The sequence below is a fragment of the Elephas maximus genome, chromosome 3, assembly GCF_024166365.1.
Source record: "Elephas maximus indicus isolate mEleMax1 chromosome 3, mEleMax1 primary haplotype, whole genome shotgun sequence".
NCBI classification, from domain to species: Eukaryota; Metazoa; Chordata; class Mammalia; order Proboscidea; family Elephantidae; genus Elephas; species Elephas maximus.
In genome coordinates this window covers 149,417,925-149,440,870 of record NC_064821.1, presented here as the reverse complement: position 1 = coordinate 149,440,870, position 22,946 = coordinate 149,417,925, and the positions used below count along the sequence as shown (strand labels likewise).

Below are 22,946 nucleotides of genomic sequence, written 5' to 3'. Positions count from 1 at the left end.
ACACCAGTTGTCTGTATCGATGACTGGAGGTATGGATGAAAATAGTGTAGATAATAAAACTCATTCTCCACCTTTTCATGCTATTCTCTGAGGCCTGAAATGACTTAGAATCATTCTGGCTTGTTGATTTCAAACTTGAAGCCATTCCAGAATTGATCCAGTCCCTTAAAATCTTCAGAATATATAAATTCACTACTACTGATAGCCTCAGACATCCTCGAAAAGGAGTTGTACCTTGTGCCAGCCTTTGCCTCAATCGAAGACTGGCAGTGGGCATTCTAGGTTAAAAGAGAGGGACAAAAAACCAGGAGAGAGTGGGGCTAGGAGGTACAATTAATTCCATAGATGAAGAAAAATTGTCCATCTGTGTATTACTCAAGATAGAAATAAAAAAGACTGCTGTGGTACACATATGGCTTTTGTTAGGTGCCTTCGAGTCGGTTCCGACTCATAGCAACCCCACGTACTACAGAACGAAACGCTGCCCAGTCCTGTGCCATGCTCACAATCATTGTTATGCTTGAGCCCATTTTTGGAGCCACTGTGTCAATCCATCTCACCGAGGGTCTTGCTCTTTTTCCCTGACCCTCTACTCTACTAAGCATGATGTCCTTATCTAGGGACTGATGCCTCCTGACAACATGTCCAAAGTATGTGAGACGTAGTCTCGCCATTCCTGCTTATAAGGAGCATTCTGGTTGTACTTCTTCAAGGACAGATTTGTTCGTTCTTTCGGCAGTCCATGGTATATTCAATATTCTTTGCCAACACCACAATTCAAAGGCATCAATCCTTCTTCAGCCTTCCTTATTCACTGTCCAGCTTTTGCATGCATAAGAGGCGACTGAAAGCACTATGGCTTGGGTGAAGCGCACCTTAGTCTTTAAGGTGACATCTTTGCTTTTCAACACTTTAAAGAGGTCTTTCCCAGCTGATTTGCCCATTGCAATGCATCTCATGATTTCTTGACTGCTGCTTTCATTGGTGTTGATTTTGGATCCAAGTAAAATGAAATCCTTGACAACCTTAATCTTTTCTCCATTTGTCAGGTCCAGTTGTGAGGATTTTTATTTTCTATATGTTGAGGTGTAATCCATACTGAAGGTTGTGGTCTTTGATCTTCATTAGTAAGTGCTTCAAGTCCTCTTCACTTTCAGCAAGCAAGGTTGTGTCATCTGCATAACGCAGGTTGTTAATGAGTCTTCCTCCAATCCTGATGCTCCATTCTTCTTCATACAGTCCAGCTTCTTGGACTATTTGTTCAGCATACAGATTGAATAGGTATGATGAAAGGATACAACCGTGACACACATCTTTCCTGACTTTAGGCCACTCGGTATCCCCTTGTTCTGTTCGAACAACTGCCTCTTGATCTATGTACAGGTTCTGCATGAGTATAATTAAGTGTTCTGGAATTCCCATTCTTCGCAATGTTATTCATAATTTATTATGATCCACACAGTCGGATGCCTTAGCATAGTCAATAAAACACAGGTAAACAAACATCTTTCTGGGATACTCAGCTTTCAGCCAGGATCCACCTGACACTGGCAACGATATCGCTGGTCCCACATCCTCTTCGAATCCAGTCTGAATTTCTGGCAGTTCCCCGTCAATATACTGCTGTAGCTACTTTTGAATGATCTTGAGCAAAATTTTACTTGTGTGTGATATTAATGATATCGTTCGATAGTTTCCACATTTGGTTGAGTCATCTTTCTTGGGAATAGGCATAAATATGGATCTCTTCTAGCTGGTTGGCCAGGTAGCTGTCTCTCAAATTTCTTGGCATAGATGAGTGAGCACTTCCAGTGCTGCATCCATTTGTTGAAACATCTCAGTTGATATTCCATCATTCCTGGAGCCTTGTTTTTCACCAATGCCTTCAGAGCAGCTTGGGCTCCTTCCTTCAGTACCATTGGTTCCTGATCATATGCTACCTCCTGAAATGGTTGAATGTCAACCAAGTCTTTTTGGTATAGTGGTTCATATAAGGTGCACATATAAGGTGTCCCATATTTTATGCTCAAACTCAGAAGAGCACATGAACATGAACTGTGTAATATCCATAAAATCCTATGCCTACTTCCTGGTTTTAGGATAACACTTTGAGTGGTAAGGTCACTTACTGACACCTACAGACTCGGTCATTGACCTCCTTTCCTGAGGCATGTACCCCAACCCCCTGAAACATACACACACACACACACACACACACACACACACTGACCTGCTCCTGCTCCTGCTATCTATTATTAGAAATAGAAGGATCTTGGCAAACTTTTCCCAGCCTTTCACCTTTACACTCTTCCTCTGTTTCCCAGTTTTTGAGCCAGAAGCTGCAACCTTCTTCAGGTATACTAAGATGGAGAGGAGTAGATATTTTCTTCCTTTCCCTGTATTCCTTCTGCATCTAGGAAAAAAAAAAAAAAGATGCAGCTTTATCTTCTAGCAGCTTTCAGATCACACTCCTCCTTCTGGCGCATGGTGGCACTGCAAGCAATAGCAACCAAAAACTTAAACACCCAAAAATACCATAAAGAAAATTAAAAGGTGAACAACAGCTGAGGAAAAAAAGTTAATGTTCTTAATACAAAAAACAAAACACAAATCAATAGGGGAAAGACCAACATGCCAATAGAAAAATTAACAGATTACAAATGAGTAATTCACAAGAAACATAAATCATCAACTAATATAGGAAGTATTTCAGACTCATTAGCAATCAAATACTTATAAATTAAAAAAAAACAGTAATTTTTTGCATGTTAATTGGAAAGTATGTTAAAAACATTTAAGCAATACTGAAATATTTATGGATGAAATGACATGATTTATGCAATTACTTCAAAATAATCCAAATGGGAGAAAATGCAGTTGGGTGGTGTACTAAACAAGATTGTCCATGAGTTGGTGGTTATTGAAGCTAGGTGATGGGCACACGGGGGCTTATAATAATATTTTATCCACTTTCATATATATAGCTATATGTGTGCATGAAGTCCTCGTGGCACTGAAGCCTTGGTGGCAAAGTGGTTAAGAGCTACAGCTACTAACAAAAAGGTCAGCAGTTCAAATCCACCAGGGACTCCTTGGAAACCCTATGGGTCAGCTCTACTCTGTCCTATAGGGTTCTTAGGAGTCAGAATTGACTCAGGGACAAAGGGTTTTAGTACGTGTATATGAATTTTTTGTAATGTGTAATTTGTTTTAAAAAATGTCAGTGATTTGTGATAGTGAAGGTTCAATGAAATAAGCATCTTCATACTCTACTGATGAGAGAAATCAGTAGAACTCTTTAGAAGGGCAGTTTAGCAATATTAATCAAAACTCTTTTGTGCATATACTTGAACCCTGCAATTCCACTCCTGGGAATTTTTCTTATAAAGCAATTTGGATATGAGTAATTTTTTTTTTTTTTTAAAGATATACCCACTTGGGTATTCATCATAGTATTCTTCTAGTAGCCAAAAATTGTTGAGTTTATATGTAAAAAGTAAGGTATTGTGGTGCATTCGTAAGATTAAATACTGTGATGTCAAGGAATAATACTTACTGGGTTATAAAACTATTCATAATTTAAATGAAAAAGCTAGATCTTTCTTGTAAAGTAAAAGAAAAAAATAGAATTTCACACACAGAGAAAGAGAGAAGACTGAACATATATATACCAAAATGTTAACTGTGACTGCTTCTGTATAAAGGGGAAAGGTAATGGGTTTGTTGTTTGTTTGCTTTGTTCATTCACTTATTTGTTGAACACCTATTATGAACTTAAGTACTGGGGGCACAGAGGCCAACAAGACAGACATGGTTCCTGCTCTCTTGGAACTTACAACCCCAGCTCAGAGAGATCACATTGAGGAACTTTCCCAAGTTTGCTCAGATAGTATTTGAAAAGGCCAGGATTTTAACCCATGTCTGTCTAACTCCGAAGAAGGAGGAATATTTGAAAAATAAGTGGGTTAAGAATTAGAACAAAAGAGAGTAAAAGATTAAAGGAGTTAAACATTTTGTGTGTGTGCGGGGTGTATTTCATTAAAGACATTGGTATCTTTAATTCTATTTAATGTAAGCACTTAACAGTAGAAGAAAGAAAAGAATTCAGTCCTGTTTGAAGTCCCATTTGAAGAAGTGGTTATAGAAGCTGGAGAAGAGCCACAGGCGGGAGGACCAGAGGTAAAGTCCAGAGGGAAATTGGTTTTTTTTTTTTTTTTAAATCTGAGATCCTCTAAGCATAATTCTTTAACATAAGCCCAATAAAAAGATTGTCATCATGTAGCATAGTCCCATACATACCAATGTATCTGTTGTTATGTTAGTTTCTTAAAGATTGGTTTAATTACTGCAGCAGATTGTATTTTTTTTAAGATGGCTACAATATCTCAAGTTTTACATGCTCTTCTAGAATCATGCTACTTGGCCCTAGAGGAGGTGTAGTCTATGCCCCCTTCTTTCTTGAGTGGGCCTTTGTGATTGCCTCGACCAGCAGGAATTCACTCTATGCTGCGCTTTTCCGTCTTGTTCTCTTCAATCAGTCTTAGAGACCTAGCCAATATTCTTTGAGGAAGCCCAAGAAATTACAGACAGACTCGTGAGGAAAGGAACCAAGCTCCTAGAAGACAGCAAGCCCCAATTTGCTAGCCATGTGAATGAGCCATTTTGAATGTGGATCCTCCAGGCCCCAGTTGAGCTGTCCCAACTGATACCAAATAGAGCAGAGACAATCCATCCATGCTAAACCCTGTCCAAATTGCAGATTCATGAGCAAAAAAAAAAAAAAAAAACGGTTATTATTATCTTAAGCTTCTGTGTCTGAGGTGTATTGTTATGCAACAATTCATAAATGGAACAATTAGAATAAATGATCAGAGATTGTAGTGTGCCTGTCATATTATACTCATTTTATTTATTCATGCAATTTATTTTATACTAAGCTCTATTCTGCATGCTGAGGATAAAACAGTGAATGCAGCAGATAATATCCCCTCCCTGCCTTCATAGATTTTGTAGTAGAGAGGTCAGACAGACTATAAACAAATTAGCAAAAAAATTTATAATTGGTAGGTAGTGATAGTCCTATGGAGAAAAAGTAGGATATGGGGTACAGAGAGTGACAAGGGGTGTTATTTTAGATGGAGCGGTTAGAGAAGGCTTTTCTGAAAAGAAGACAGTAAACAGATACCTGAAAGAAGTAAGACTGCACACCAAATGAATATCTGGGAATGGGCATTCAAAGTGGAGGAAATAGGTAGTGCAAAAGCCCTGAGACCAGTGTGTGCTTCAAGGCCAATATGTTGGAGGAAAATGAGCAATGGGTGGGATGAGAAGAGAGAAGGTCAGAGAAACACAGTTGGGGCCAGACCATGTAGGGCCTCATAGGCTGTGGTGAGGTCTTTGGCTTTCACTCTGAGTGAGATAGGAAGCTATTAGAGGATTTTGAGCTCAGGAGCAACATAATCTGTTTATGTTTTAAAAGGATTATTCTGCCTGTGTCGAGAATAGACTGTAGGAGGGCAAGGATAGAGGCAAGAGAGACTTGTTAAGAGGCCAGTGCAATAATCCAAGCAACAGATGATGGTAGCTTGGACCAGGGTGGTAGAAGTGGGAGAAGAGAGAAGTGGTCTGATATTATATATATTTTAGAGAACAGTCATTACAATATGGATATGGACTTTGAGAAAAAAAAGAAGCATCAAGTATAACTCTAAGGTTTTTGGTGTTATTCACTCTACAGCCAGTACATTTTACGTACCTGCCCTGCCTCCTCCATAAAAACTCCTGGAGTTGTTCTGTGTATCGAACACTGTCTGATGACTATAATGCCAGTACCAAATGCCATTCAAGATGACGCTCCAAAATCCTGACCCCAGGTGGGGTCAGAAATGACTCAGAGCATTATGGCCATCACTTTGAAGTCGTCTGTAGTAAATATAATTATACCTTTTGTTTGCAATGTTTTCTTGAAGAAGTTAGCCAAGGACACAGGGAGAATCCAGATATTGGCTTTACTGTCATGTGCTTAGGGAGAATCAAGCTCAATAATTTATACTGTTTCTTCCAAAGAACTTATAGGTCCTCCCTATATGCTCAGAGTAACTGAAGAGGGAGAACAGATATTGTTAGTGTCGTTTAACAAGTGGAATCTCAAATACATTTATGGAGCTTGTCATTAGTCATATTTTAAGTCTTGAAGAACTGGCAAAATAAGACTATGGTAAAAAATAAGACTATGGGAGGCCTTGATAATTCAAGGAAAGATGTGGACACTTAACTCTAATTCCCAGGCAGGCTTCTTACCACCTAACACACTCAGAGCCAGCTGCTTCTTTCTCCATGTTTCATACCTCTCCAATTGAGACGATTGTGTGTTTTTTCCCTTTGATCTATTAATGTGGTGTGTTACATTAATTGATTTTCTTATGTTGTACCACCCTTGCATTCCTAGAATAAATCCCACTTGGTCATGGTTCAGGATTCTTTTAATATCCTGTTGTGTATGGTTTATTAGTATTTTGGTGAGGGCTTTTCACCTATATTCATAAGGGATATTAGTTTATAGTTTTCTTGTGGTATCTTTATTTGGCTTTCACCTTTATTTTCAAAACTAATTGCTGTTAGTCTAAGCCAGAGAATGTTCACATCATAGTCAAGCAAAAAGACATCATAGACTGTGTTCCAAAATTAAATATACACACTTAAAATTTGACAGAGTACGAGCTCCCTCTTTTAGCACAGCCTTAAGGTAGGCTCAGATCTGAAAACTACAATGATGGTAGCCACATTTGTTCCACTGCGATAAGCCAAGGTGTCCATTTCTTCATCTGGAAAATGGGGATAATAATACCATCTACTAGGGTACTTTCAAGGATTAAATGAGGTAATGTAATAAATGCTTAGCATAGAGCCTGGCACATAGTACATTCTCAGTAACTGTTTACTATTAGTAATAAATAAAAATCTTGGGGCCTCTTTTCTTTTCCCATGTACCTCCACCCCATCAATTCTGAGTCATTGAGACCAACAAACCAGTGAAAGCCAGAATCCAATGGAGCAGTTTAGGGGGGTAAATTCAGGGGGCATTTCCGGTCCTGTGATCTTTGGTGGGTGTGAAGTTTGCAGGCTGTACTCCTTTTGACTCAGGCAAGAGGGGCCCTCACAAACACAGTAAAATAAATGTATCAAAGAACACAGGGCTGCCTCTGTCACTTAAAATTGGTACTGAGCTCTGACCTGAAACTCTAGGCATCTGCCCTGGTAACCCACACCTTCCACACCCCAGAGAAATGATACTCCACATTTCTTGTGCTGTGTCCTCAAAACAAAAGGCAATTGTGTCCGAATGTCATGTAAGTTTTGGGGTTGTGCTACTGTTGACGTTTGGAATGGACACTGCTTTGGAGCACAGGGAGGATTAAAGGAATTTTTTTTAGGTAAGAGGAAAATACAAATTAATTGATTTATCAAATCCTTTCTTTCTGATAGCGTGAGTGCAGAGGATTCGTGAATACTGAAATATCATGTCTGAGTAGAGCCAAGCATCCATTTTCTTACTTGTTTTCGTTTTCCAATTCACGGTTCCAGTGGTATTTATTCATCGTGTTTAAACAGATTTGATTTAGACAAGATATGTGATGCTCTGAAAGAGCGAAGTGAAACAATAGAAGGTGCTCAAATAAAGAGCAAATCAGAGTCTTTGGCAGAAAATGAATTTTATATTTGTATAATCCATAGTTATTTGATATGTAGTGGTGTTTGCTTTTACTGATGTTAGTATAAGTGTTCAAAAATCCAAACAGATCTAAATTTTAAAGGATTAAAATTTTAGAGAAAACATTTTTCTGAAATGAAGACAAGAAAAGGAGCCATTTTTATTTATTTTTTGTTGTTGTTGAGAATATGTACCAATTCAACAGTTTCTACACGTACAATTCACTGACGTTGATTACATTCTTCAGGTTGTACAACCATTCTCACCCTCATAAGAAAAGGAACTTCTATGAAGCAAATATATGATAATTTATGAATTATGTGTGTCCTCATCTTATTAGTCATCCAGATATCACTAGCCTATCAACAGAAACCCAGACATGCTCAATCATAATTACATTTGATTGCCTTTGATATTTTGCTGACTTTCAATCCTGTAAAAATCATAGTTTTTCTTATTAAATAATATTGTATAGTGTTTCAAGTGAGAGTTTACACAGCAGATTGAGTTCCCATTTAACAATTTCTGTACAAATTATCTAGTGACATTGGTTACATTTTTCACGATGTGTCAACATTCTAATTAATTCTGCCCTGGTTATTCTGTTTCCAGTAATCTGTTTTCCCTGACCCTTTACAGTCTTGTCTTTGCTTTAGGGTCACTGTTGACCATTCAGCCTCATCAGGGATGGAATACCCAATAAGCAAGGTAAGCATGTCCTTAGGGCATCAACAAAACAGGGGTACCAGTCGTCCAAAGCAAAGACCCATAGATGCTAAGCAGACAACAGAAGGAAAAGCAAGAGCCACAGTGGAAGGGAAATGGCAGGGCACTAAATGAAACTGATACCAGCTCCAGTGTATAAGATGGTGCCAGCCAGAAATAAAATTTACCCAGGGTCATGAAAGCTCCCACATGCAAGGTTGTTTAAGCTATGAGGCCCCTACCACTTCAAAATCTTCATTGACTTCTGTCTCCCACGGTCCCCTCCCAAGTAATTGAAACTCATCTCAGCGGCTCTCTTTGGAGTATACTATTTCCTTCTAATAAACAAGAGGTTGGAGTGGGCTGCCTAGTCTAACTCTTGCTACATTAACCCAATATGCAACTGGATCCAGCATGAGTGGTTACTGGGCAAGGAAGAATGATATTAATAGATAAAAGTTACCTGATCCATTTTGAGAGAACTGTCTTATACATTGACGTCTGCTGATCCAGCAACTCCAGCCAGGTTGTTGTTGTTGTTAGGTGCCATTGAGTCAGTTCCAACTCACAATGACCTTATGTATAACAGAACAAAACATTGCTCGGTTCTGCACCATCCTTACAATCATTGCTATGTTTGAGCCTACTGTTGTAACCACTGTGTGAATCCATATATTTGAGAGTTTTCCCCTTTTTTGCTGATCCTCTACTTTACCAAACATGATGTCCTTCTCCAGGGACTGGTCCCTCCTAAAAACATGTCCCAAGTACGTGAGGCCAAGTCTCACCATCCTTGTTTCTAAGGACCATTCTGGCTGTACTTCTTCAAAGACAGATCTGTTTGTTCTTCTGGCAGTCCGTGGTATATTTTCACCAACACCATAATTGAAAGGCACTAATTCTTCAATCTTCTTTATTCATTGTCCAGCTTTTGCATGCATATGAGGTGATTGAAAACGCCGCGGCTTGGGTTAAGTGCATCTTTGTCCTAAAGTAACATCTTGGCTTTTTAACACTTTAAAGATGTCCTTTGCAGCAGATTTGCCCAATGCAACACATTGCTTGACTCCTTGACCGCTGCTTCCATGGGCGTTGATTGTGGATCCAAGTAAAATGAAATCCTTGACAATGTCAATATTTTCTCAGTTTATCATGATGTTGCTTAATGATCCACTTGTAAGAATTTTTGTTTTCTTTATGTTGGAGTATAACCCATACTGAGGGCTGTAGTCTTTGATCTTCATCAGTAAGTGTTTCAAGTCCTCTTTGCTTTCAGCAAATAAGGTTGTATCATCTGCATATTGTAGGTTGTTAATGAGTCTTTCACCATTCCTGATGCCGTGTTCTTCATATAGTACAACTTGTAGGATTATTTGCTAAGTATACAGATCGAATAAGTATGGTGAAAGGATACAACCCTGATGCAAACCTTTTCTGATTTTAAACCACTCAGTATTCCCTTGTCCTCTTTGAACAATTCCTTTTGGTCTATGTACACGTTCTGCATGAGCACAAATAAATGTTCTAGAATTCCCATTCTTCACAATGTTACTCATAATTCGTTATGATCCACACTGTCGAATGCCTTTGCATGCTCAATATATTACACCGGTAATAAAACACAGGAGGGCCAGCAATGTATGTATGTATGTGTGAGTGTGTGTAAGTATACATATATACCAAACCAACCAAACCCACTGCTGTCAATTCCAACTCATAACGACCGTATAGGACAGAGTAGAACTGCACCATAGAATGTCCAAGGAGCGCCTGGCGGATTCAAACTGCCGACCTCTTGGTTAACAGCCATAGCACTTAACCATTATGCCACAAGGGTTTCCATATATATATATATATGTGTGTGTGTGTGTGTGTGTGTGTGTGTGTGTGTACATATATATATACGCCTATATATACGTATTTATACATATATATATATGTACTGTTTCAATCTGTGAGTAAACAGAGGAGGGGACATGACAGATTATCAGTGTTTAGGGCCCTCACAAGCCTTAATCCAGCCCTGGGTCTCATACAGATGATTTTTTAAAGGAGCTCAGTACTCATGAGTTATATTCTTTATTTTATGGGCCACTCTGTTTTTCTGTTATTTAGCTAAAAGGTAACCTCAGAGGCTAGTTTCAGTTTAAGGTTTAAAAAGTATCTCAGGGCCATAGTCTGTAGGACTTCTTCAGTCTCAACCAGTTCAGTAAGTCTGAACTTTTTAAGAATTTGAGTTCTTTTCCATGCTTTTCTCTCACTCCATAAGGATTCATCTATTGTGGCCCTATTCAGAATGGTTGGTAGTGGTAGCCTGGACCAACCAGTTCTTCTGGTCTCAAGATAGATGAGGCTGTGGTTCATGAAGACTATTAGTCCTGTAGTCTAGTTTCTTCTCTGAGCCTTTGGTTTCCTTCTGTCTGTTTTGCTCTAGATGAGTAGAAACCGATAGTTATATCTTAGATGGTCACTAGTAAGTTTTTAAGACCCCAAACACAACTCACCAAATTAGGATGCAGAACATAAACTTTATGAGCTATATTATGCCAGTTGACAGAGTTGTTCCATGAGACTATGGTCATAAGCCTTTAAAGCCAGAAAAGTAAACTCGTGAGGTATTTGGTTATGTCTAAGAAGTATCTGTAACTGTATCTGTAACTGTGCCCCCTAAGTGGTTTATTAATACATGAAGACACATCTATATGTGTATACATATGTACACACATATATACCCATATACATATATGCGTATATACATACATATGTAGCCACATGATTTTTTGGGGGGGTTGTTGTTGCAAAATTCTGTATGTCTTATCCTTTACGAAAAATGTCCTTTACTCTTGTGTATTTATTAGTGGCATCATTTACTTTGAGCAAGCTGTGCACCCTTCACTCACGTTCGGTACTACCTTCCCTATCACCAAAAAATAACAGGCGTCTGCTATCTAGGGAGTGATTCCTCCCTCCTCCCACCCCTGGTAACCGCCAATGAACGCTTACACATTATTTTTTAAGAAACAAAGTTTATCCTTTCATTCAGAGGTATTTTCCCCCAGATAAAAGTACAGATTAAAAGTGTTTAAAATTTTTCCAGTGGATCAACATCTATAAAGAGGGTCCAAGCAAAAAATAGTTCACCCTACTTGATAAATACCCTTCAGTGTATAACCATAAACTCATAAAAAGTAAAAACCAATTACAAGAAAAAACATTTTGAAATAACATATTTTTTTATCCTAATTATGAGGGTTGGCAGTTTTAATATAGAATCAGCTGATTTGGGTATTAAGTACCTCAAAGTGATAATATATGGATGACATCCCAGAGATATTTTCATATATTGGCATTAAGTCATTACTTCCAGAACTGATCATTGCTTATTTATTTTCTATTTGTAGTGTATGTCTGGCATGTTTGATAAAACTGAGTTCACTTTTGTTTCGAATAGAAGCAATATTATCCATTCCAGCAGGGAATGTTTTATTTTGAAATAATTTCAAAATCACAGATGTGTTGGAAGAACAGTACAAAGAACTTCCATATCCCCTTCTCCCAGATTCCCCCATTGTTGACATTTTAACATATTTGCTTTCTCTCTGTACATGCATATGTATGCATATATATATCAATCACATACATACATGTAATTAATGTATGGTTATTCATATATATATATATTTTTCCTGAACCATTTGCGGGTAAGTTATAGAAATAATGCCCTAGTTTTACCCCAAAATAGTTTAGTGCCTATTTCCTAAAAAGCAAGAACCCTTTCATACATAACCATAGTGAACCTATCAAAAGGACGAAATTAAGGCTGACACATTATTACCACCTCATCTACAGATTCCATTTAAATGCTGATTGTCCCAACAACGTCCTTAGTTCCTAAAAAAAAAAAAGCCTCCCTTTTCCCCTTTTTATTTTCTTATCCAGGATGCAATTCAAGCAAGATTGTACATTGCATTCAGTTGTCCTGTCATTTTGATCTCTTTCAATCTGGGACAGTTCTTAAGTCTTTCCTTATCTTTCATGACCTTGTCATTTTTGAAGAATACAGACCAGCTAGAAACCCTGGTGATGTAGTGATTAAGAGCTACGTCTGCTAACCAAAAGGTCAGCAGTCCAAATCCACCAGGCGCTCCTTGGAAACTCTATGGGGCAGTTCTATTCTGTCCTATAGGGTCGCTATGAGTCGGAATCGACTCGACAGCAACAGATTTTTTTTTTTTTAATAGACCGGTTACTTTGTAGAATATCCCTCAATTTGGGTTTGTTTGTTGTTTCATTAGGACTGGTTTTAGGTTATGTAAATGTGCACAAGTGATGTTATGTTCTTCTCAGCCCATCATATGGGGAGACACAAAATGTTGATTTGTCTGATTACTGCTGATTTTTAATTCCTACACTTGAATAAGGTATCAACCAAGGGTGATAGATGAGATCACCCTGGCCCCTGGTGTCACAAACTGGGCTGGCCAAGCCCCAAACCCCTAATAGTGACCCAGGGGAATGGTTATACATATTTTTAAATTTTGTTGTTATAAAGATTTATAAGGTAGGAAGGAGGATAAAACATTCAACAATTTACTTGCGTTCCTGACTCTCAGAAAGTAGAAACAGATGCCAGGGCACATTCCTCCCTCTACTCTTACTCCCCACCCTCCCATGTTAGTACTGGCTTGACTTATTTAGTGAAGAAAAGTAGGGAGAAGAGTAATTACCTTATAAGCCAGGGAACAATCACATTCCACTCCTTCCTCTCTTTTGTGCCACCCAGGGACCCCTTCTACCCAGGAGAGTACCTGAAACTAATAGGTCTTCAGTATGTATTTATAAAGAATTATGCATAAGTGAAAAAAAATCAACAACTTTTTAGCTTGCTTCATAACTTTTAAATATTTAGATGAATGGTATGTGGGTCTTCATATATGCACTCTTGCTCTAAAACATGTAAAAGTTAGGGATGGCCCTGTTTGCAGGTAGACTTTCCTTTGTGATGTTTCTACCCTCAATGAAAGGAGGCCCTGGCTAATAACTTGAACTGTCAAAATGAAGATCTTTAAGTATTTTCTATAAATGCAAATTGTACGCCTCTTTCTTTACACTTTCAAAAGCTTCCCAACAAAGACTGAGCCACCTTTGCCTGCGGGAAGTGTTTTAACATTTCTCATCTAACGGTCTGTCAAATTGACCGAAGTGGATTCAATACATTTTCCTTATTCAAGGACTTACGGGAGTCCCTGTGTGGTGCAAAGGTTAAGCACTTGGCTGTCAACCAAAACCAAAAAGCTGGTGATTTGAATCAACCCACAGTTGCCTTAGAACAAAGGCCTGGTGATTGGCTTCAAAAAATCAGCCACTGAAAACACTATGGAGCACATTTCTACTTTGATGCACACAGGGCAGCCGTAAGTCAGAATCAACTTAACAGCCACTTTTTAAATAAGGAATTATAAGTTGAAGCCAGAGCTAACCAGTATCATAATTCTTTTTTTTTTTTTTGCATCATAATTCTGATGCACTCCAGTGATAGCTTTTTAGAGCCCCTTAACCTTGTCACCGTGGTTGACAGTCCCTTCTCCCAGCTCTGCCAGTGAGCAGGTGACACTATGATTATATACACCCATCTCCCAAGGGCAGCCGTTGATCACTGGAGAATGGAGGTAAGGGTCAAACTCCATACTGAGGGTGAGAATATTTTAAATGGTTTTACCATGAGTAAGGTTTCCTCTTTTCCTCTTGGAGTCCATACACATCATTATTGGGCAAAGTAGGATTTGTTTTTCACTTTCCTGAGATTTCTCAACTTGATTAAACTTGAGGCCAAATTTAAAGTGTAGATTCCCAGTCCTCAGCAAGGAATGTCTGATTCAGCAGAGGTGGGTGATATTTGTATTTTAACTAGTACCCAAATGATTCCCATTCAAGAAGCTCAAAGGCCACCTATGGGTGAGGGAATACTTTCTCTTGCGGTGCTTTTTTTGGTTGGTTGGTTGGCTGGTTGGTTCTCCTCAGGATGCATGTGGAGAATGGGAAAGAGGAAGACTCATTCTCTCAGTTACAATTAGCTTCAGAAAAAAGAAAGACTTAAGGAAGGAAAGTTAAGCCCACTCAGAGTGATGGAGGGAGGAAAAAGGAATTTGAAGACAGGGATCAGGGAAGAGGATGGAAGTAAAAAGAACCAGAGAAGACAAAGCAGGAGTTTTTTTTTTTTTTTTTTTTTTTAAACCACTTAACAAATACCCAGAAACCCAACCAAACCCGTTGCCGTCGATTCCAACTCATAGCGACCCTACAGGACAGAGTAGGACTGCCCCATATAGTTTTCAAGGCTGTAAATCTTTACATCTTTCTTCCGCGGAGCGGCTGAAGGATTTGAACCGCTGCTGTTTCAGTAAACAGCCAAGCTCTTAACCGCTGCGCCGCTAGCTACTCTCAAACCCAGCTCTTAGGACTAAATGTCAGCATTGCTCTTAGTCCTGGGGTTCAAAGGTGACCCTGACATCAAGGCCTGCCCTCAAGGAGTCTGCAGCCTTGTGGACTGAAGCAGGTAACCAGGTGCTGTGGGAGGGCAGAGGAGGGGCCTCTAACCCAGGCTTGGGGTTCCCACGCGAGGCTTCCTGGGGTTACTGACCCTGTGTGCTCCGAACCAGGATAAGCAGTCTTGGAGGTGCACTCCCGGAGGGGGCAAAAGGGCTCCAGAGCCAATTCATTCTACTTAACTTTTGAACTTTTTTCTCTGTATACAAAATAATACATGCTTGTTATGAAAAAACTCCCTAGCACTGAAAGCGAAATCTGTTGTCATTGCCCTGCTCCTGCTCACCGCGCCCCCTCTCCCATTTTTGTCGGAGCCTCAGCAAGGTGCCGGGCTCAAGAGCGTCGCCAGGCTGCGAGTTGGCCGCGATGGGAAGTTCTGTACTTCGCCCTCCCGCCAGCAGGGAACAGCACGTCGCAGGCTTTCCGGCTGGAGCTTTCTCTCTTCCACACGTCGCTTGCGTGATCGTCGGTGCTACAAACTGCGCCTGCGCAAGGGCCTCGGCCTTTTCCCCCCCGTAGAGCTGCTGGGCCTGCAGGTCTGTGGCAATCCGCGGACGGCGGTCCCTGTTCGGCAGGATGGTGAGTGGGCTCTTCGGTCTTGGGACTTCGGAAGCACGGGTGTCTCCTCTCCTTGCCGGAACGCCAGCCTGAAGCCCGTCTCGCGCGGCGCAGGGGCCGGATGGCACGAGATTGCTGCCTCTGCCATGGTCGGGCCGCGGCTCCCAGCGTGGCCTAATGGCTGCCGCCTGCCCGCCACCTTGGGGGAGGGGTTGATGAAGAAGGGGAGCGAAAACTGAGGCGGTGGGTTGGGCAGGGGGTTGAGTTCGGTAGACAAGCTGGGAGGGTGGTGTCGGCTCGTCAGAAGGGGGCATCGGCGGGTGACTGGGCAGGGGCACCTGGTGGCCGGTCAGCCCGGCCTCGGACCAGCAGAAGGCTGGGGGGTGCCGGAGCGGAGGCGGGCTGCCACTCCTGGGACCCGGCTCGGCCGCTGACTGCCCCGTGGGTCTCCCGGGAGAGGGGAGAGCGTCGTGGCTGGCGGATCTTCGTTCAGGGAGCCTGTGTCGGTGGGTCAAGGAACTAGTTTTCAAGCCAGAACCGTCGGTGAAACTAGGAGGCCTTGGCATCTGTGGGCCCCGAAAGGAAGCTCATTTAGTTTGGAGTGCATCTCCTGCCTCCTCTTCTCAAGTCCATCGCTGGCTCCACTTTCGTGATTGTTGGGGTGGGGCCGCAAAGGTGGGGTAGGGTAAGGCGATGTTGGTGAGAGTCAGTGCTGTCTTGATCGGAAGTATTTACTGAATGAGTATTGTGACAAGTAGTTAAACCTATTTTTTTCTAAATGTACGTGGAAAGTGAGGGAAGGGTGTGCTTCTCTAAGGTTAGATTCTCGAAATGGGACTTCCTACAGTGTTCAGAATAAACTGACATTTGGCAGGATTGACTGCTGTCTAGAGCAGTTGTTTAGCAAAAGTTAGGCACAAGGATTGGTGCTGTTCCTCAACTGAACAAGCACAAGTAAGTTTTTAAAAACTCTTTAAAGCAATGTAACAATAATGTTTTTATCTGTTGAATCTCGTAAAGAGTTGGGGGCTGTATTTTGTATGCTTTTGTTTTTTGTTATTCCACTTCCCCAGTGGTTTTTATTCTGTTTTATAAAATTTACCAGTCTTCGAGAGATTGAAAGTAGAAGAAAAGTGGTTCTTTACCCTCAGATGATTCAAGAAACACTGGACCCTACAAAGTGACAGTTGTCTGGATGATTAACTTACTTTGTTACATGGTTAACTAAGATATCAAAAGTATAAGCTAAAACATTTATCAAGGTTTTAATAACATTCTGTTTTTCTTAAAGGGGTTTGTTAAAGTTGTGAAGAACAAGGCCTACTTCAAGAGATACCAAGTGAAATTTAGAAGAAGACGAGGTATCCTCAGTTTTTCATAATGTTTTCAATATCTAAGCATCTCCTTTATAGTCGAGCAACCTTTTTTAACATAATTATTTTCTTTCAGAGGGTAAAACTGATTACTATGCTCGGAAACGCTTGGTAATTCAGGATAAAAATAAATACAACACACCCAAATACAGGATGATAGTTCGTGTAACCAACAGAGATATCATTTGCCAGGTAAGTTGTATTCTGGACACAAGCAATGGGTGGTTAACACACTCCAACCTGGGCATTTACTGTGTTGGAGAAGTTGTACTTGGGGGAAACCAAGCACGTGATGTATGGGTTAGAAGGGTGATCTAGTCTAGTGCCTGGCACTCAGAACATTTGTTGAGTGAATAGTTCATCCCCTTTAAGAGGTTTAGAATTAGAACGCATTTGTTTTCTAATTAGGGGGAAAGAGACTTAGAGAAACTCCGGGTATTGTACTGTTTTGTGTGTACAGGGGAGGAGGGGGACAGGACAGGTGGAAGGTTCTTGCCCATTCTGTTTCCAGTAGAGTACATGGACAGGGTCTGACTCTTGCTTTGTGCTTGTGAAAAAAAGTAGGTAGTTGTGAGGGTTAAATGAGACTGAGGTTCTTATCCCTGCTTATTTGAAATAACAGCTTTAATAAATTCGTATGTACAAAAGTGCCAGTTTGCTCCTGGAAGCTGGTTTTTTGGGCTTTTACAACTGGGGAACATTTTGATAGTTGCTTTGCTGAGCCTTCGTAGGTGCAGGCACACCTGTTTTCTGGATATATGATTTGCATACGGCAATGTCTTCACACCAAGTCAGATAACTAAACATTAAAACCTAAAAACCTGTTGCTGTTGAGTTGATTTCAACTCCTAGTGACCCTATAGGACAGAGTGTCACTGCCACATCTTTTTTCTGCAGAGCAGCTTGTGAGTTCATACCAACGACCTTTTGATTAGCAGCCGAGCACTTAACCATTGTGCCGCCAGGGCTCCTTAATGAAACTGAAAGTTTGTTGGACTTAGTTAATCGGGAATTCTTTTTTGACTTTTTAAAAGTGCATCTTTAACTTATCATATAACCAGATAATAGTCTTTTCAATATTTGAAAGTAAGGAACTATAGTAGAATCCCAAATAGGTTTTAATATTCAATGTCTGGTAATTTTAGTCTTACATACTGTGACATTTGGCAAACTCATTTACCTGCCTGTTACAGTTGACCAAGCCATAAATTTTTGGAGGTAACTGGAGATAACAGAAGAAACATGAACTGGTACAGATCTGTGTCCATCTTTTTTCTTTTTATAAGTCCTTTTAAAAAAGAAGACATTTAGGACAAGTACTGGAACAGTGAAAGCACAGATCACTAACCTGGTTTTTTTCTTACTGTAGATTGCTTATGCCCGTATAGAAGGGGACATGATAGTCTGCGCAGCTTATGCTCACGAACTCCCAAAGTACGGTGTAAAAGTTGGCCTGACAAATTATGCTGCTGCATATTGTACTGGCCTGCTGCTGGCTCGCAGGGTATGTACAAAAATCACTGTAATTGATATATTTTGGAGTTGGCTCATTGCTTGGAATTGTCTGCAAGGTGTCTATATGTGAATAAGACACCCTCCACTGTGGCTTCAAGAGAGAGTGCTTACTCTTTCCTGTGGCTTACAAAGCACCGGAAGTGATGATGACTTTACAGGGTTTGAATCGATGGCAGTGCATTTCTTAACCTGGAGAAGTGGTTGTCTGCCTGTCTTTTCTGTTTGTAGATAAATCTAGACTAGTGCTGTTCAATAGAATTTTCTGTGATGTTGGAAATGTGTAATCTGTTCTATCCAGTAGGGTAGCCACTGGCCATGTGTGGCTGCTGAGCCCACGAAATACGACTAGTGCTACTGAAGAACTGATTTTTTGATTAATTTGAATAGCCATGTGTCACTAGTGGCTGCCTTATACAGCACAGATCCCTGCTACTCAGAAATGTAGCTCTTCTAACCCAGTATTACCTGGGAACACTTTAGAAATGGCAGAATCGTGGAGGCTCCACTACGGGTCCTCAGAATATCTTAATAGGATGTCCAGGTGACATGCACATTAAATTTCAGAAGTAGTGTCTTGAGCTGTGAGGTGAGGCACTGGTGAGGGCTTCGTTGTTTTAATCATCTTCACCGCAGGGTGGCAGCACTCGTGTATGTACTGTATTCTGCAGAAAGGGGAATGAAAATGGGATTTTGCCTCATTTTCGTTTTGTCAGTTACTGACCTTATTTGGCGTTGGAGTTGTCCAGCTTGTGCACCAGTGTTGGGGGCCCACGCCTTCATTGATTATAAACATGTTTGAACGGGGAACATAGTCATTCTCTGTGAAAGCGACTTGGTGCAAAGGCATCACTTTTGAAACCATAGCTAGATGGCAGTGTTCTAGCAGGAGGGTGGCCCGTGTTAACATGTGATTGCAGAGTAGAGCCATGAAAGATGTTCCCTTCGGCCCAGGATCCTACTTCTAGGATTTTATTTCATATTAAATAAACTACATTTGTTGAATTACTGTAGCCAAGTATGACTATAAATGTGGGAAATTACCTCAAGTAAATTTAGCAAATTAAGTATTGCATGTTGAAATTTCGATTACTTCATAAATCAGGTATGGACATATGAAAAAGATTCAGAGGATATAAAAGACAAAGTTGTTAAAGAGGGTGAAATTGAATGTCTAAAGTTTGTTTTTGTCACATTTAAAATTTGATAAACTTTAAAACTGGATTGGGGTAAAGGAATGGGTGAATTAGAAGGGTTTTTTTCCCCAGATGTTACAGGTCATAAGTTATGACTTGAGATGTTTTCATTTTAGAGTTGTTTGAATATATTCAGACAGGTATTCAGGCTGGCTTCTTTGTTAATAGCTTCTCAATAGGTTTGGGATGGACAAGATCTATGAAGGCCAAGTGGAGGTAACCGGAGATGAATACAATGTGGAAAGCATTGATGGTCAACCTGGTGCCTTCACGTGCTATTTGGATGCAGGTCTTGCCAGAACTACCACTGGGAATAAAGTTTTTGGGGCTCTGAAGGGAGCAGTGGATGGAGGCTTGTCCATCCCTCACAGGTAATATAGGATTCAAGGCCTTAGTGCCTGGACTCCCACACTTCCCTATTTTCAACTTTGGTTTTAGTGGGGAGATTACTGAATTAATTAAAGTAACAGCTATTGAATGCCTGCAGTATGCTGGCCAGTACACAAAAGGAGCCTGGCAGAGTAGAAAAGAATTGTAACCTGTTTTATAAGTGCAGAAACTGATGCTCCAGAGGTAACTGGTCATGGAGCCAGTAAGTGAGACAGCTGGAGTTGAAACCATTATATTTCGCATCTGACTTAATTTTGGTTAGAGTTGAGAAAAGGCTTACGAAAGATTTCTGAAGTTTTGATTGGAAATAAGATTGTTGACCATTCTTGGAAGCCAAGTAGGTTGCTCATCACAAGACTAAACCTTAAAAATCTTGTTTAATTTGTAGTTCCTTTGGTACTTGAGTTAATGAATGTACTTTGTAAATTCCATACTGTTTAAGAAAAATTAGATGCAGGTATACCAGGAGCACACTCACTTGATAATTTCATTGGCTGTCATCTTATTCCCATGTTACCCTGAGGCACCACCGAGAAATTCTAGGATCTTGTGGAGCAGTTTTGAAATCCCTTCTTATGTGAATATGCAGGATAACTAAAACCTTGTTGTGGGGGAAGGCCTTGGTTTACTGAATGGTTTTTAAAAGGTGTTTGTAGAAGTGATCTTCTATTCTGGAATTTTGAGATTAGCTGCTAAATGATGATATCCCACTAACTGAGCAGTCCAGTAGTTGGTCCTTTGGTTGCATATGATGCAATTAATTGTTTCAAGACGGGACTGATGGCAGCTACTTTTACATATACAGTGAATGGAATTAATTCCTACTAGTGAAACGATTTCTGTCTGTATACTAAAATATGAAAAACTTTGTTTTAGTACCAAACGATTCCCTGGTTACGATTCAGAAAGCAAGGAATTCAATGCAGAAGTACATCGGAAACACATCATGGGTCAGAACGTTGCAGATTATATGCGTTACCTAATGGAAGAAGATGAAGATGCTTATAAGAAACAATTCTCTCAATACATAAAGAACAACGTAACTCCAGACATGGTAAAAATTTTACCTAAAAATGCCTATATTGGTTGATTTGTAAAGTCAAATTTACTAATATTTGGTGGGTACATTCTTAAATACAGACTTATTTCAGGTTAACAGTTGGAAGTTGAATATGGGTATGTTTGTAAGTACAGATAGACTCAGATAAGCTATTTTTAACTTGATACACAATTAGGATGTTGGACCAGAACAGGTTAATAACAAGTCAGGTAAGGTAGTGTAAGTAATAGACTAGACTTGTCAACATGCTTTTAGGAATCTTTCAGATTCTAGAAGTATGGCAGGCTTGAGGCATCTACAGCTTTTGGTGTTTTTGTGCATTTGGTGTTATTTAATCATAGGTAATGATTCTGACTCATAGTGACCCTACAGGACAGAGTAGGACTGACCCAGAGAGTTTCCAGGGAGCGGTTGGTAGAATCAAACTGCCGACCTTTTTTTAACATTCCTTTGGCCATAGTTATAAACCACTTCTATTGATAGGAGGTGCTAGTTACTAAACTGCACCAATTTGAGGGTATGACTAGAAATAGCTTTGAAAGACCTATCAGGTAGAAATTTCCATGAAGTGTGAATCTGTAGACTGAGCGAAGACAGAAAAGAATTTAGCAATTGCTTGTTGAAAACCTAGTGTCAGCATCTAATACTACTAAGTTATGTCAGTGTTGTGATTGTCTTGGCCCCATATGTTCTTGGTCTTAATGCTTTGTTTTTCACTTGAAAATACCATGGTCAGGAAATACTGAAAATGAATGTAATGTGTTTTCCTGCAGAAATCAATTTGCTCTAAAGTATGGCTGAATTCTTCAGAGATACATGCAAATATTTCTTGAATAAGATTGAATTGAATTTTGCGAATAGTGTCAATTGATGTATTAAAGCCATTACCTAAGGTAAAAATTGAGACTATTAGGAATAGGTGGGTTAAGTTTAGAAATTGAAGCAGGTACCAAACTTGACTTAGTTTTGTTCCTTTTGAGAATCTGCCTTAGAAGGGCAAAATTGAGCAAGTGGTAGAATATAGATGCAACTAACAACAGCGTCGTTTAGGGCACGTGAAATGAAACCAAGTACTGTTTGATTTCCTTTGTTTCAGATGGAGGAGATGTACAAGAAAGCACATGCTGCTATAAGAGAGAATCCAGTTTATGAGAAGAAGCCTAAGAAAGATGTTAAAAAGAAGAGGTATGTGTCTTACTGTTACGATTTTTGCGAGACAGAAGGGATTGGGAGTGATTCCCATACTGCCTCCTTTCATCTGGTGGGTCAGATTCCCGGTGAAGATCTGCAAACTCGATCACTAGCTCTGCATGATGTTGCGGAAGCGAGGGGAACCAGGTTTGCTAAAGTAATTGTGGTGATAGAAATGATTAGCCTCAGGAGCTACTGAGGTGGCCCTTTCTATCATAATACAGTATAAGTACCAGTTACTGCTTTGGGGAGGCTACCTAAAGAAGAGTTGGTTTTCATGGTTTGGTATTTCAAAAGTAACAATGGGGCATCTAAACATTGCGCTAACATTACGTTGTTTGATTTCTTGGCTTTGCACGATAGTAGCATATCCAGGGAGTTGGGGTTTGAGAAATACATGTGTTGATTATTCACGTCCATCTGATTACAAAAATCTCCATTTATTTACAATTAAACATTCTCCATCCTCTTTGGCTATGATTTAAAAATATATATTCCTGTGTTTTACTTTGTTTTGCAGGTGGAATCGTCCCAAAATGTCTCTTGCCCAGAAGAAAGATCGGGTAGCTCAGAAGAAGGCAAGCTTCCTCAGAGCTCAGGAGCGGGCTGCTGAGAGCTAAACCAAACCACAATTTTCTATGAAGATTTTTCAGATAAAGTAATAAACTTATTGACCAAGCAACTACTCTGTGTTAAGCTCTTAA

The 22,946-nt window shown here is 40.0% G+C and overlaps 1 protein-coding gene and 2 non-coding genes across 3 annotated transcripts; all 3 read left to right on the top strand.

The window, feature by feature from the left end:
- The first annotated feature begins 15,442 nt into the window (after positions 1-15,442).
- Positions 15,443-22,925, top strand: RPL5 (ribosomal protein L5). The gene is made up of 8 exons (XM_049879777.1): positions 15,443-15,541; positions 16,812-16,881; positions 16,970-17,085; positions 18,263-18,397; positions 19,770-19,972; positions 20,868-21,045; positions 22,148-22,236; positions 22,763-22,925. Exons 1-8 carry the CDS (start codon positions 15,539-15,541, stop codon positions 22,860-22,862), a joined length of 894 nt encoding a protein of 297 aa, XP_049735734.1. The 5' UTR covers positions 15,443-15,538; the 3' UTR covers positions 22,863-22,925.
- On the top strand, positions 20,683-20,779 carry LOC126074142 (small nucleolar RNA SNORD21). Its single transcript, XR_007516945.1, has one exon. It is a non-coding gene; the product is annotated as a small nucleolar RNA SNORD21 (small nucleolar RNA).
- LOC126074144 (small nucleolar RNA SNORA66) lies at positions 22,337-22,468 on the top strand. The gene has a single exon (XR_007516946.1). It is a non-coding gene; the product is annotated as a small nucleolar RNA SNORA66 (small nucleolar RNA).
- Positions 22,926-22,946: the final 21 nt, after the last annotated feature.